This window comes from Penicillium chrysogenum, assembly GCF_028827035.1.
Source record: "Penicillium chrysogenum strain IBT 35668 chromosome Unknown utg000001l_segment0_segment0, whole genome shotgun sequence".
Classification (NCBI taxonomy): domain Eukaryota; kingdom Fungi; phylum Ascomycota; class Eurotiomycetes; order Eurotiales; family Aspergillaceae; genus Penicillium; species Penicillium chrysogenum.
The window spans coordinates 1,061,284-1,074,924 of record NW_026622749.1 but is presented as its reverse complement, the minus strand read 5'-3'; the positions used below and the strand labels follow the sequence as shown (position 1 = coordinate 1,074,924).

The 13,641-nt window shown below is 51.0% G+C and overlaps 6 protein-coding genes across 6 annotated transcripts; 2 read left to right on the top strand and 4 right to left on the bottom strand.

Annotated features, from left to right (window-relative positions):
- Positions 1-43: 43 nt before the first annotated feature.
- N7489_000430 (dolichyl-P-Glc:Glc1Man(9)GlcNAc(2)-PP-dolichol alpha-1,3-glucosyltransferase ALG8) lies at positions 44-1,968 on the bottom strand (the record flags this gene model as incomplete). Its single annotated transcript, XM_056706185.1, has 6 exons — positions 44-571; positions 621-760; positions 823-1,316; positions 1,381-1,574; positions 1,635-1,713; positions 1,892-1,968. The coding sequence occupies 6 exons, from the start codon at positions 1,966-1,968 to the stop codon at positions 44-46; spliced, it is 1,512 nt and encodes a 503-aa protein (XP_056570487.1).
- Positions 1,969-2,151: 183 nt separating this feature from the next.
- Positions 2,152-2,436, bottom strand: N7489_000429 (uncharacterized protein; the record flags this gene model as incomplete). The annotated part of the gene is made up of 1 exon (XM_056706184.1): positions 2,152-2,436. One exon carries the CDS (start codon positions 2,434-2,436, stop codon positions 2,152-2,154), a length of 285 nt encoding a protein of 94 aa, XP_056570486.1.
- A 30-nt stretch (positions 2,437-2,466) lies between these two features.
- Positions 2,467-4,106, top strand: N7489_000428 (uncharacterized protein; the record flags this gene model as incomplete). The annotated part of the gene is made up of 7 exons (XM_056706183.1): positions 2,467-2,555; positions 2,612-2,678; positions 2,729-2,799; positions 2,859-3,039; positions 3,107-3,301; positions 3,367-3,904; positions 3,979-4,106. The coding sequence occupies 7 exons, from the start codon at positions 2,467-2,469 to the stop codon at positions 4,104-4,106; spliced, it is 1,269 nt and encodes a 422-aa protein (XP_056570485.1).
- Positions 4,107-4,603: 497 nt separating this feature from the next.
- On the bottom strand, positions 4,604-8,215 carry N7489_000427 (putative PHD finger domain protein; the record flags this gene model as incomplete). The annotated part of the gene is made up of 5 exons (XM_056706182.1): positions 4,604-5,948; positions 6,007-7,160; positions 7,186-7,462; positions 7,517-7,583; positions 8,158-8,215. 5 exons carry the CDS (start codon positions 8,213-8,215, stop codon positions 4,604-4,606), a joined length of 2,901 nt encoding a protein of 966 aa, XP_056570484.1.
- Positions 8,216-9,461: 1,246 nt separating this feature from the next.
- On the bottom strand, positions 9,462-11,000 carry N7489_000426 (curved DNA-binding protein (42 kDa protein); the record flags this gene model as incomplete). Its single annotated transcript, XM_056706181.1, has 5 exons — positions 9,462-9,649; positions 9,710-10,522; positions 10,595-10,699; positions 10,753-10,836; positions 10,973-11,000. The coding sequence occupies 5 exons, from the start codon at positions 10,998-11,000 to the stop codon at positions 9,462-9,464; spliced, it is 1,218 nt and encodes a 405-aa protein (XP_056570483.1).
- Positions 11,001-11,969: 969 nt separating this feature from the next.
- On the top strand, positions 11,970-12,839 carry N7489_000425 (endonuclease/exonuclease/phosphatase family protein; the record flags this gene model as incomplete). Its single annotated transcript, XM_056706180.1, has 1 exon — positions 11,970-12,839. One exon carries the CDS (start codon positions 11,970-11,972, stop codon positions 12,837-12,839), a length of 870 nt encoding a protein of 289 aa, XP_056570482.1.
- Between the last annotated feature and the right edge of the window lie 802 nt (positions 12,840-13,641).

Genomic DNA, 13,641 nt, shown 5'->3' with positions numbered 1-13,641 from the left:
TAAAGATATAAAATAAACTATCATTTGAGCTAGCTTGACAAATCTAAGCTGTAAAATAAACAACCATGAACCCAACCCAGCTTCCGACAACTCCGAGGGCACAATAACTGCTCATGAACATCAATGGCAGGAACTCTAGCCGGTCCCATCCGAATATCAACTGGTGGCCTAGGGAGCAGTAAATAATCAGGGGAATAGAGATGGCCAAGTAGAGCAGCGAAAGCCGGTCGAATAGGAAAATTCGTGGCCGCTCGGGGACAGGTGCGATTCGGTCGAAGACGAAGAGGAACAGCACCAACCACATGACTGTATAGATAGTCTTGAGAGGGAATTCAGCTGCTGTAAATAGCAGCGGGAACAGTGAGACATGCCCCGCAACCGCCAGAGGTCGGAAGGCGCTGAAGTACCGACGGTCCTTGAGGGCGATGAGACTGAATGGAATGATAATGAGGAGAATGGCTTTCTCGTGCACATGCCAGCCGAAGAGGAATGATGCATAGCCACAGAGCGTGATTGCACCAACAAACGTGTCCCAACAGCCTGGGTTGAACCAGACCTTGATAAGAGGAACCTAGACAATTGTTAGAGAAAGCCAAAAGCACAAGACGAGGGACACGTACCAGCTGGAACAAGAAGGTCAGGATGAAGGTGTGTTCCTTTGTAACCTCAGGAAGGACGGCAAAAGAAGTATCTCCCACCAGTCCTCGTGTGACGCTGTTCAGAGCTTCAGCGTTGACGGGAAGTCCTAGCCGTGGAGCAACTGTAGAGATTGTTAGAGGAGCCTATATGCCGCGTGCGCGGGGGGAGATAGAAAATACTCACGGGAAATCAATACTCGATCAGCGAAGGAGTACATCGCCCAGATATTTGGTGCCCAGTACGCGTGACACAGCCCTCTCGAAAACGGAAACAGCCTGTCCTTGAGCTGCAGCAATTGTCCCCATTGCGCAAATGGCCCGAAAGCGATTGCAAAAACGCCTACCACGCAGAATCCAAGTTTGAAAATATTACCAAATCGGGGCCGGAAAATCGATTTGAGGCTAAGGCAATAGGTGCGCAGCAGATAAACGAAGTAGGCGAGGGCGAGGTAGAGGTATATGTGCTTCATGCATAGCAGCACCGCGAAGAGGATACCACTGTAGAGAAGAGTCGATTGCTTGCGAGCCAGGACAATTGATAGGATCAGGATCCCATACATGAAGCCATTGTATTGGAAGTGGATATGATCGATGATGAGGAGACCGGGGGATAGTAGAATGGAAAGACTGGCCACATGCGCAGCCTGCTTGTTCGGCAAAGGAACGGACTTGACGAACCTATCGAATATCAGTCAGAATTCCATTGCAGCACCAAAAAGAAAGACAAGATCGAGCGCCGTACCGACTCAGCGCATAGACAAGAACTAGCTCCGTCAAAATCACGGTTGCTCTTTGAAAGTAGACAGTCTGCCAGGATTCATAACCAAGGTTATTCACGACCAACATTGCAGGGTCTGCGTATGCAGCAGCCTGCGACATCAGCCACTCGAAGGCTGCAAAGAACGGCGGGTAATCGAGCGTCCATTCCGAGGATTTCTAAACCGATCTAAGTCAACATCGTACTCGGCCAAGAATCATGCGTCCGACCGAACATACTTCATAGTACCATTCTTGGATGGGGAGGGAATGGGTGATGGCGAGCCAGTTGCGATGGACCTCAAAATCGGTCGATTTGCTACAACACAAAGAAAAGCATGTTAGCAAAGCTCATTTGTAAACCCAATGTCCAGTACCTGGGTCTTTTCAAATGCCCTTTGCAGATTTCAGCAGCTTTGGCAGTGATTGCCCGATATCTTTGGAACCTGGCTTGCCGATATTTTTCTGCTGCGGTGAATCAAGTGGGATGGACTTACTATGCGGGGAAGAGCAGCACCTTGAAGGCAGCTGCAACGACAGCGCATTGTGCCAATGAAGGGTAGAGGTCAGCCATTGGAGCTCTTGCGCATGGTGGTGCAGCGATGTTGAAAACCGAGAAGACGTAAGACGCGAGAATGCGCAAATCGGTGAAGTGGTTAGCTTCCTCCGCATGTTATTTTGGGAACACGTGACCATATGCGGAGATCGGAGGTCAAATCAGGAGCTAAACACCTGGGCAGAAGGACAGATAGTCAATTCAGCGCATAGCGTCAAAAGGGAACATTCTCTCCGTATGGACTTCACAGACGTCGGAATCCGCCACACCATTCTCAATAGTGTACAGCTCCATCACTTTATCGATTTCTCGCCATCGGCCGCTGTTATTGCAAAGGAGGCCCGCCTCTGCGTTATTGCTGTTGTTGTCGGTTGGATCACCACTAGTGTCGTATCCAGCCTTTGCAATCGGAACTGCGACCGTGACCCAGTCCATAGCAAGCGCTGATAGCTGCTGTGCGAAACTTCCGCCAATCCACATCAACATCAAGCTCCACCAACTGTCAAGCCACACAACATGATGAAAACATTAGCTTCCCTGGCATTGCTTGCCGCAGGGGCCACAGCCCAAATTATTGAAAGCTCAAGCTTTGGCACTGGTGAGAAGTTAGTACAATGTCCATGCTCAGTCTTTACGTTGTGGTTATCTGACCCCGGACCAGAATATCACCAAACCAGGATTCTATCCCCGGATGGGCAATTGGAGGAGAGGGCCATGCACCACACGTTGTGAGTCACCCCGCTGGAACTGTGGCCGAACAGATCTGACAGCCGTATAGCTATCAGACAAGCTCATCTTAACGCCACCGTACCCTGGAAACACACGGGGATCAGCTTGGGCGCAAAGTCCGTAAGTGAAAGGCTTCGAACCGTGATATCGGACGACACCGGATAATAACATGGGTATAGAGTCACTCAGTCGGAATGGTCAGCAGAATTCCAATTCCGAGCAAGCGGACCAGAACGAGCGGGTGGAATCCTGCAACTATGGTATACCAAGGACGGCCAGTCCCGTATTGGTACCTCGAGCATCTATACTGTGGGCCAATTCGACGGCTTTGCTCTGGTAATCGATACGCATGGTGGAAGAGTGCGTATTGATGTCGTCGCGTATCGTCGCAGCGTATTTATCAAGTCATTACTAACCTCTCCCCTAGGGCGGCAGTGTCCGTGGATTCCTGAACGACGGTACCATCGATTACAAAAGCCACAACAGCCCAGACACCTTAGCCTTTGGCCACTGTGACTACTCTTACCGTAACCTAGGCCGTCCATCAATTGTGAAACTCAAGCACACCAGCTCCATCTTTGAAGTTACCATTGACGACAAGCTTTGCTTTTCTACCAACAAGGTATGTATACACCGTGTCGCACTGAGACCCTGTCGAGGCCAGATTTATCGTACTAACCTGAGCAGGTCGCGCTGCCCGCTGGAAACACCTTCGGCATCACAGCAGCCACTCCCGAAAATCCAGACTCATTCGAGATCTTCAAGTTCATCCTCGAGTCCGCCACAGGCCAAGGCTCGACAATCCCCTCCAACCAAGGCAGCACCCCCCAGCAGCCAATCTCCAATCAAGTTCCTGACCAGCCTGCTCAACCCATTATCAACTCTGGCACAGAAGGCACAATGAACGGCTTGGCTGTCCAAATTGCCGACCTCAGCGGTCGCGTCCAGCTGACGGGCAAGGCCACCAACACCATCCTCCAGGAGCTGAAGAACCAGGCCCAGAAGGCCGAGCAGCGCTACGCAGAGCTTCTCCAGAAGTCCCTGGCCCAGGACCGCCAATTCGCCCAGTTCGACACCCGACTCTCGCGCCTCGAGCAGCTGCTCCAGGTCATCCAGAACGACCTCCAGAGCAAGGACTACAGTGGACGCTTCAACCAGCTCCACGAGACGCTGCGATCCTCCCACCTCAGCTTGAGCGAGAACCTGCAGGGTCACCTGCTGAGTGGTAAGTCCGCTTGCTTTGTTCTGATGATTCATTTGTTCGGTCTGCTAATTGCTCCTTTTCCTCTCATCTTATAGTCATTACGGCCTCCAGCCCTCGCATGGGCTTCTTCATCTTCTTGCTGATCGCGTTCCAGGTGCTCCTCGTGATCTCCTACGTCATCTACAAGCGTCGCCGGGCCAACATGCCCAAGAAGTTCCTTTAAGCGTCCCGTTCTGTCCTTCCCTTCCCCTCCCACCTCCCGTGCCATCTGAATCTGTGTCGTCTTGAGATATTGTTAATGGGGGGGTGGGGGGTATATCCATAATATTTCACAAGTGTGATCTGCCTGGAGGCGAGCCACCAGAATCTATTCTTCCGGGGGGAAGTTATGTAGAGTACGAATATCATTACGTTCATGAAACTCTGAGAGTAATTACATCTACAAGTAAGAGAAAAGTGAAATTTCAAATATTCATTTGGCCTTTGGCCCATGCTATCGTACACTTTCTCCGAGCTACCCGGCCACGCAATTTTTTTTGAAAAAGCAAGATAGAAACAACATTGAAAGAAGGCGTGGCCGGGCAGCTCGGAGAAACAGATTCAAGAAAATTGAAGGTCGCCTTTCGGCGACCGCGAAATTGAAAGAACATAAACAAATCCACGAAAAATTCAAAACGCCGGGACCTTTGATGCGCGCATTGAATTAAAGAGCCGGATGGCTCACTTGGACTTGGTGTATTGGCGCTTCTGCGCCGGCTCTCCGGCCGGTCCATGGTCATCGGGGCGGGACCGCTTGTTCCGCTTGAACACAGGGATCCGAGGGAGAAGCTCGGAGTCATGGGACTCCTCGGCATCCGAGGATGTCTGGGCAGGGTGAGAGGCCTCGGGAGGAGGAGAGGTCGCAGCGTGAGAAGAGCCCAAGGTGGACTCCTCGTCAATGCGGGAGAGAGGCTTCTGAGCAACGGGCGAGGCAGGCCCGGCAGCTTCGGCGATGTGACCTTCGCCGACAGCAGGAGGCTGGCTGGTAGCCATGCTAAGGAGGGCAGCGGCAGCGTCAAACTCTTCGGTGGAAACAGGAGCACCGGCAATCATAGAGTTAACAGCGGAAGAAACATTCTGGGTGAAATCTGCGGGAAGACCCTTCTCGGTGAGGTTGTTGGGAATCCCGGCGGTTTCAGCACGGTTGAGGTATTCATTGGTGAGTTGCTTGGTCAAGTCCAAGCACTTTCGTTCGACATTTCGGGCATACTCATTTTCACGCTCTCGGTGATCATTCTTGACGGCAGTGATGAAGTTCAAACAAACATCGCCTCCAAGGAAACGGGACCGTTTCTCTCTCCACTCCTCGTCAAACAGACTTTGATTGGGGTCGTCAGGAAGCATGATGTCACAATCAATGTACGCCATGTTCTTGGTTCGGCGAACACGGCGCGTACGCTCGTTGCTGCCATTAATGTCCTTGCTGGCAATCATATCGTCAGGAGTGACATGGTTAGGACACATCCACCCGACCTTGGGGTTAGGGGGATTGGCGCGGGGAGGATCAAGACAATCCAGATGGAAACGGCAAGGACAGTAGTCGCAAGTGATAATGGGACGTGTACCTTGGGATGTAAAACCACACTTGGAGCAGCGGATGCAGTCTCCCTTGTTGTCCGTTTCTCGGAGAAGCATGGGATTCGCGTAAGTGACAGGGCCGTCCTGCTTGGGTGGTTTAGTCAGCCGCGGCAGGTGGGGCGCGGGCTTGTAGTAGCGTTGGTGCTTCAAATTCCGGGCATAGCCATCTTCAAAGACAATTCCTTCATCCACTCCATGGAAATGTTCCTTGATATCCTGAGGAACTTGGAATTCGGTCTTCTTGTAATGTTTCGAGTGTGCAATCAAGGTGGAGAAACTGTTGCGAATGGAGCACTTGGGGCAGTGCCACTCTCCCTGCGGAGGATTCTTGGGATCCAAGGGAGGGTCCAAGCAGTCGAAATGGTACGAATTAATGCATGTGTCGCAGCAGAGTAGATCACCACCTTTTCCACATTGGTGGCAATCGTCGCTGTTGTCGGGGGGTTCACTGTGAGGTGTCATGTTAGCATGTAGAACTGGCCAAGTCACGCCAAGAAATCACATACATGGAATTTGGCATTTGGCGTGGCTCGTGGCCACCAGTCCAGTCGTTAAATCGGACCGAGTAAACAGAGTTGGAAAGTGAAGAAAGACTTGAGATGGTGGTGTCAACAGAGAGCGACCGTGCACGCTGTGGGATCTCAGGGCCCTTGGCCTTCGCTTTCTGGCGTCGTGAGACGGGCTTTCCAGACTTGCGACCGATAACCGAAGCAGATGGTGAATAGACAGAAGGAGCCTCGGGCTCCGGACCTTTGACAATAGGGATATCGAGGATAGAGCCTGGAGCAGGGAGGGAACGCGAACGATTGAGCTCTTCCATGTCGCCATCGACACCGGCGTCAATGTTGTTCATGTTGTAGGGATGCTGGATGGCATCTGGGGGTCCGATCTGAGTTCGAATTGCACTGTACCGGACAGCTGTTTCCGAGTAACACTCGGCTTGAAGACGAGCACGCACGGCTCGCATCTTTTCCTCGTGGTCAGGATCCATTTCCCACTTGCGCTTACGCTTGTAGGCATTCTCATTGACTCGACATGGCTTCTTGGGTCTTTTGAGCGGAGCGGTATTCGACTTGCCACTCAGGAAATTCTCCTCAACCCGAGGACCACTGGTGTCGCGATAAATGTCAGAGACCTTGAAGCTGGGCTCTGCGTCAACAGAGTTGACAAATGGCAGGCTTGATTCACTGCCGGGGGGAATGTCGGCTGCATTGTCGGTAGCGCGGAGGTATTTCTGATACCACTTGCGGGCATCTGTAATAGAATTGTTGAGAACAGATTGGAGGGCAAGTCGAAGTTGATCGTCGCCTTCGTCACCCTTGGAGATGTTGGCGACCAAAGAGAGTTGGAATTCATCATCCACAGCATTGGACCAGAAGTAGAGAAGGGCCAGGGCAGACGCCTCATTGCCGTTGTCGGTTGCGTGGATTATGGCGTACTTGATGACGGCCCGGAGTTTGGAAATGTCATATTTGTCGGAGGGTTTCAAAGGAAGAGCCATCAGCACGGTGACATACTCGTTGGTGTCGTCCGCGCTTGAGAGGGTAGGAGTGGCCGCATCGGCCGGGGTGGTAACGCTGCGAACGGCCTCATCGGCCAGGGTCTGGACTCCACTCGAGATTGAGGCAAGTGCCGCTTCTTCAGCGATCTCAACATGACTCTTGTCGGCCGTCAGGCCCCTCAACCTCGCTAATGGGGGAAAGGCGTTCAGCTTCGTCGCGCGGGACGTTGGTCGGCACGGTCGCGACGCGGTGGGGCCGTTCAGATGGAGGAAGCACGCCAGCAGCTCGGTACTCCGTAATCGATGGGTATTCCCCAATCGGTCTCATTGTCCGATAATTGTTATTTATGGGCTTCGAAGGGCCCGGGGGCTTCTTCTGAAGCTTCCGTCGTTGCGCGGGTTGGGAAGAGCCCTGGCGGCGTTCGGACTGAGTGGACCCAGTAGGGGCAGGCGGAAGGGGTCTGGTAGGGTTAGTGCCACGCACTCCATGCCCTAACTTCTTGGGGTCAACGTACTCAGCAGCAACATCATTTTGCTTTTCTTTGGATGCCTTTTCGGCGTTGGATGCCTTTTCGGCTTCGGCTATTTGGAAGAGTCAGTGTTTGTTCTCATGTTGGAAGTGATAAGAAAAATGTGGGGTGATCTCTCAGTTTCACCTGAAAGATGCAACATCTTGTTCTCCCCAATCCCAGAAGTGATCAGTGATCAGACCAGTGGGATAGATAGAGCAAGTATGATGCACATGAAAATGAGTGGAAGGGAATGGTAGTATCAATAACATAAGTGGTTGAGATTTCGGGGGAAAGGGGAGGGAAGCAAGTCGTTTCATCCACTCAGCCAAGTGACTGGACAAATGACAAGACAATTCAAGACACGAGAGAAGTGGCACGGAAGTGCCACTCCTCTTCGCCCCAGAAATGTACATGTCGAGAGGCAGATGAGGTGTTGCACCTCAGTCACAATAGAAGTAGGGACATGGTGCGTGCCATGGTGACTGGGGACTGGGGATCGGGGATTGGGACAGGGCAGCATGATACAGAGTGACATGGCATGGGGTAATCTTCTAACTTGAACAGAGGAGACACGATACCCACGTCACAGGCGTGACTGGATACCAGGGGAGGGGACTGGGATAGATGGGAGGGTCATCACATACACTTCTTGTTGAGAAGACGCTTCGAGACGCGACGCACAGTAGCACGCACGGTATCCATTTTTAACGCGAAGGTAACGAAATGGATTAAACGTGGGGAAGAAGAGAGAAGAAAGGAAGAAGAAGATGGCAGGTGTGGGAGAAATAAATACTCTGCGAGATTGGGGGGCAGGGGAGGGGGGTTGCCCTTTTAGGTCAAGTCTATTGTTCTGTTTGAGACAGCAAACGGACACAATAGAACAATCCAATAGACAGTCGTCCTGGTGACTCACGCTTTTACCTCGACACCCCGTGCTACCAGCGTCTCTTCCTTGAGGGTGGCTACGGAGAACAATAGCTTTTATATTGATCTATTGACCTATTGGTTGTTGAGAACCAGGCTGCCTGTGTATAAAACTTCAATGGCTGCTCAGCACTAGCCCTATTGGACCTAATATGGCCATGTAAACAATGCATCAGGCACTCATACAAGTAGACAGACTTCGGATTCACCATTGTATGCAGGTCTCGCGGGTAAATGGCTCTAGGATAGTATGTTCTCTCCAAATACGCCAAAAGCCGGGCTTACCGTGTGTCTCCTGGGATCTCAACAACAGGAACGAGACGAAGGTCCTGATTATATTGCTGCGTCAAAGCTCTCCACAGATCAGCAAGTTACAGCAGACTGGTTCCCGTTATTAGCAGCCAGTAGACAAACATCATCTACGTAGGCAGCTTAGGATAGCCTCCTACCATTACATACTCTGAAAAGAAAGCCAGGGAAGACTCGTCTACAGACATTCAGCTATTGCCCTTTTCTGGAGCAGTCGATGTTTGCACGTGTATCTGGTCGATCTTGTCCTCGAGCAATGAGCTGCCTCGAATAATTATGGTGAGATTCGACATGGACAAGCATATACTACAGCGGCTACTGTCTCAATAGAACATCTTGTACATTTACAGTGCACACAAGTACAGACTGGCAACGTCTTGATTTGGTCCTTGGAGTCTGCTCCAACTGCTACATACAAGACAGACAGGCCTCCAAGGGAAAGCACAAGAAGAAGATCTCCCAGCACCAAGCTCGTCGATAAAGTATATACCGAGGTTTCCAGAAATGGGTTGGCATTGCCAGCCATGTCGCATGTCATTGGAAAAATCAAGTGCTTCTCTTTTGTTTTTGGATAGATTTCGTATGACCTGCAGTGAGGCTCGTCATTGGATATCTGTTTTGAATTCAGAGTGGACAAATTGTCCTACACTATATCAAAAGTGTATTGCATGAAAATGATGACCAGGGGAAGATTGCCGAGAGCATTGACTCATATTTACTCATCACCGCCGGTGGTCTTGGTCTTCTTCTTGCTCTTGTTCTTCTTGTTGCCAGTAGAGCGGGCAAGGGGCTGCTCAAGGATCTTGAGGATCTCCTCATCCTCGAGCTTCTTGTCAGACTTGATCTGCTCGAGATCCACAGGCTTGGCAGCAGCGAGCTTGGTGAGACCGTTCTTGGTGATGGCTGTAAATGGGGTTAGCTTATGGGCCCAAATAATCTCCACGCAAGTTCAATGGTACTTACCAACGGTGCTCAGCAAACGAGAGACGGGGGAACCGTCAGTCTCGCCAGCGGGCTCGTACTGGCGCAGGACACCGCCACGAACACACTCAACAACACCGACCTTGGCGGCCTTCTCGTCATCAAGCTGGCGCAAGCTGAAGGGGAAGGTACCGAACTTCTTGACAACCTCAGACAGAGTCTGGCGGGAGCTGGGGCGCTTCAGGCCGTAAGTGGTGGTGGTACGGCGGTGCAGGGTAGCACGGTGGTCGAGGTTCTTGACCTTGCCGGATCCGAGACTGAGGCCAACCTCAACACCCCAAACTTCGCCGACCTCGGGGACACCGTCACCGCGGACACCGTTACCGGGAGAGAGAATGATCTTCTTCTCGCCCTCAATCTCGTTGCGGCCGAACAACCAGCTGGTGGTGTTCTCGACGACATTGCAGTCGTAGGTCTTGGCGATCTTCTCGAGCAAGGAAGACATGTAGGCCTGAGTAGGGGCCTTCTGAGCCGCGGCCTTCTTCTTCTCCTCGTCGGTACCCTGAGCCAACAGACCCTGGGGAACCATGAGACGCAGGAGGACCTCGTTGGCGTAGTGAGTAGCGAGAATGAGATCAGCCTCACGGCCGGTAATAGGCTCCTTGGCGGAGTCCTTCTTGGGAACGACCACCATGTCGCAAACGATGGTTCCGAATCCATCGATCTGAGCACCAAGCTGGATCTTGACGACCTCGCCGGCCTTCAGAGTAATCTCGGCCTCGGCGGCATCGGACACCAGAGGAGTGTAGGGAGTCACATAGGAGCTAGGGGAGACAGTCGTGGGGTGAGAGATACCTTAATTACAAGTTATGATCAGTTTATGTGGTTCTTCTGCCACCGATTGTGCAGACAAGGGGTTGGACCAACCCTTGACAATCTTCTTGCCCTTGTAGACCTTGGCAATCTCCTCCTCGAGGAGCTTGTCACCCTTCTGACAAATCTCGACGATCTTCTCTCCCTCCAAGCAAAGAGCTATTCGAAAGTTAGATCACAAAATCAGACGTTGGGATTCTTGCGCAACATACCGGAGACAGCGTCGAGAACGTTGTGAGAAATTTGCGCAGCGGTCTTGTACTTGGTCAAGGTATCAGGGTTGTTGAGGGTGTAATCTAGAAAGAATCGCATAATTAGTCACATTCTATGAATCGAACATATTTTCTTTGTTGTGGTGAGCGCCAGCGAGCTCATGGCCCATATTGGGCTCAGTGCCCACAAACGTCAGAGCTTTCCATGGAGTTTACATACCAACCTCGGGTGCTTTCTCTTCCGCCATTGTGAATTGAATTGAGCTCGTGGAGCTGTAATAGACAAATAAATGCAAGTGATTTCAAAAAAGTGTTCGGATTGTAAACCCGTGTGAAGCTAGAGGAGAGGAATGGACCGAGATCGAGTCGTGTGCAGAGCGTCGAGAGGGCGTTTAGCGTTGGTGGGGTTGGGTGGTCGCCTGATGTTTCAGGCATCCTACCTAGGGCTTTGCCGAAGACGTCATGGCAATCTCTCCCTTGACTTCCTACTGAACGACGCCATTGATTCGACTTAAGAGAACATGTAAGTAGAATTTGTCTAGCTAGTTTAACTGTTTCTTTCGTTCTATAGACCGTAAATGTCTCTGATACCCCGGATTCCGCCAGGATCGCTCAGACCTCCTACTCCAATTCCCCGTAACTTCTCCTCACCTGGCCACCTGGGCAGTGTTTCCTGTCTTACACATCCCTGGGAGGTACATCGATGTACCTGGGCTTGATTCTTCGAAATCTCTGATTCTTGCTATGCGAGGGTCAGCACAAAGTTGGCATAAAGCCCCATACAGACCACGATTCCAGTACGATCAAAGATGCGAATATGCAATTGTATGGATATATTTGACTTGTTCAATTCCCATTTGTTAAACGAGCTCATGATTTCTCGATAACTTTCTTTGTTTTAGTTGTAGCTAGAAGGTGAATCACGGGCCGCCAACCGTAGAATAACCATGAAGAGCACAGTCCCTATGTACAAGAACGACTTTCAATAGGTATAGAAATACCCTGTAACATACCTCCATCGGTACATCGTGCATATGTTACCTCCACACCGCGACGAAGGTGGGCCCTGTGTGGTGTGGCTTGTCTCGAGCATAGTGCTAACCTTAGGCATTGCAACATTCCCCTCACTCGTTGTAAACCCACGACATAGAGCTATCCATGGAGGTACCTACACCATTGCTGGTAGTTCCATCATCAACTTTTCTGTATTCCACATTATGAGCTCCACAAAACTTCCCATCCGGGTCTTAACACATAATATCCGATATGCAACCTCATCTCCGTTCAAAGGCGAACAGCCCTGGGCTGAGCGCAGACAATTGCTGTTCAATGAATTCGAATACGAGACTCGTCATTGTGCAGCAAGCTTTCTCTGCCTACAAGAAGTTCTTCACAACCAACTTGGTGACATCCTGGCTAGATTGAATCAGGATGCAGAGCTCGAAACACCAGAATGGGAGTATATCGGCGTTGGTAGAGATGATGGCCACGAGGCTGGGGAATACTCTCCCATCATTTACAGACCAGCAGTGTGGGAGTTATTACACTGGGAGACAGTATGGCTATCCAAAACACCGGAAACGCCGTCCAAGAGTTGGGACGCGGCCTCTATCCGCATTGTCACCATCGGTGTCTTCACTCATCGAGCTAGTCAGAACACGGTCCTTGCCATGAACACCCATCTTGATGACCAGGGATCTCAGTCTCGATTCGAGGCCGCACGTATCATTATCGAGAAAATTTCCGAATATAGCCAGAACAAATTCGCGAAGCTCATCTCGGGCACTTTCTTGGCCGGCGATTTCAACAGCGAAGAGAACCAAGAAGCTTACAAAGAGTTGACAAAAAGCTTGCTTGATGCATATAAGCAAGTTGAAAGCTCGAGGCGATATGGTAACCACATTACTTGGACTGGGTTTGGGTACGAGGATGAGCCAGCCTCGCGTATTGACTATGTTCTGGTGAGACCCACCGGGGCTCAAGGCCAGAGATTGGCAGTAATTGGCTATGCAGTGCTGGGGAATCGGTTCGACGATGGTGTTTTGAGCTCGGATCACCGTGCTGTTATTGTGGACTTGACACTCTAAGACCGAATAGGTACAATACTTCCATCAATGTTTCGATGAATATGCCAAGACATCCAGGGAAGTTCCGAGGTCACATTATGTAACACACACGTGGATCACATGACCGTATGTAAAATTGGTAAACGGGGTCATAGGTTGGTCTGGAGCGCATAGATGGACATTGGGAATAACCTCAAAATATCTTAAAAGTAGTCCTTATACCTTAATTTATAATCCCCTTGTGGTTGTTGGGCATAGAGATTGAATGGCGCCCATTTCTTTGCTTTACAATCTTAGACGGGTGCGGACACTTGTAACGGGTACTCTCCCTCCTTCTCCTTTGCCTCTTTCACCATCACCGCGGTTTTAAAAGACACACAACTACCACAGCTCCCCCCAATTTAAAGGAATCTCCTGGGAAAGAATCACGTCGATTGGGATAAATCGCAATCGATTGACGAAGAAGGTCAGCTGACTTGGCCCCAACCGATCCGGAGCGGATTCTGCGCTGGAACTCCCGACTGGTCCATTCAAGGAACATCGGCAACAGCTCTCTCCCCCTTCGGCCCTGGTATGTTTGATTCCTTCCCATTTGGTTCCCCTATCCATAGTTTCATATTATGTTCCTATTCAACCCGTTGCACACCCTTAGCGGGTGACTTGTGGCGTGTTCGGGACATGCGCCCGTTGCGACACGTCCATCCATCAAGCTCATCCCCCGGGTGACATTGGATACACGGTCGCGACGGTGATGGATAGTGTATTCCACCATCGGAAGGCATCTGCTAATCATGATTTGATCGCATGAACAGGTTCCATCCCA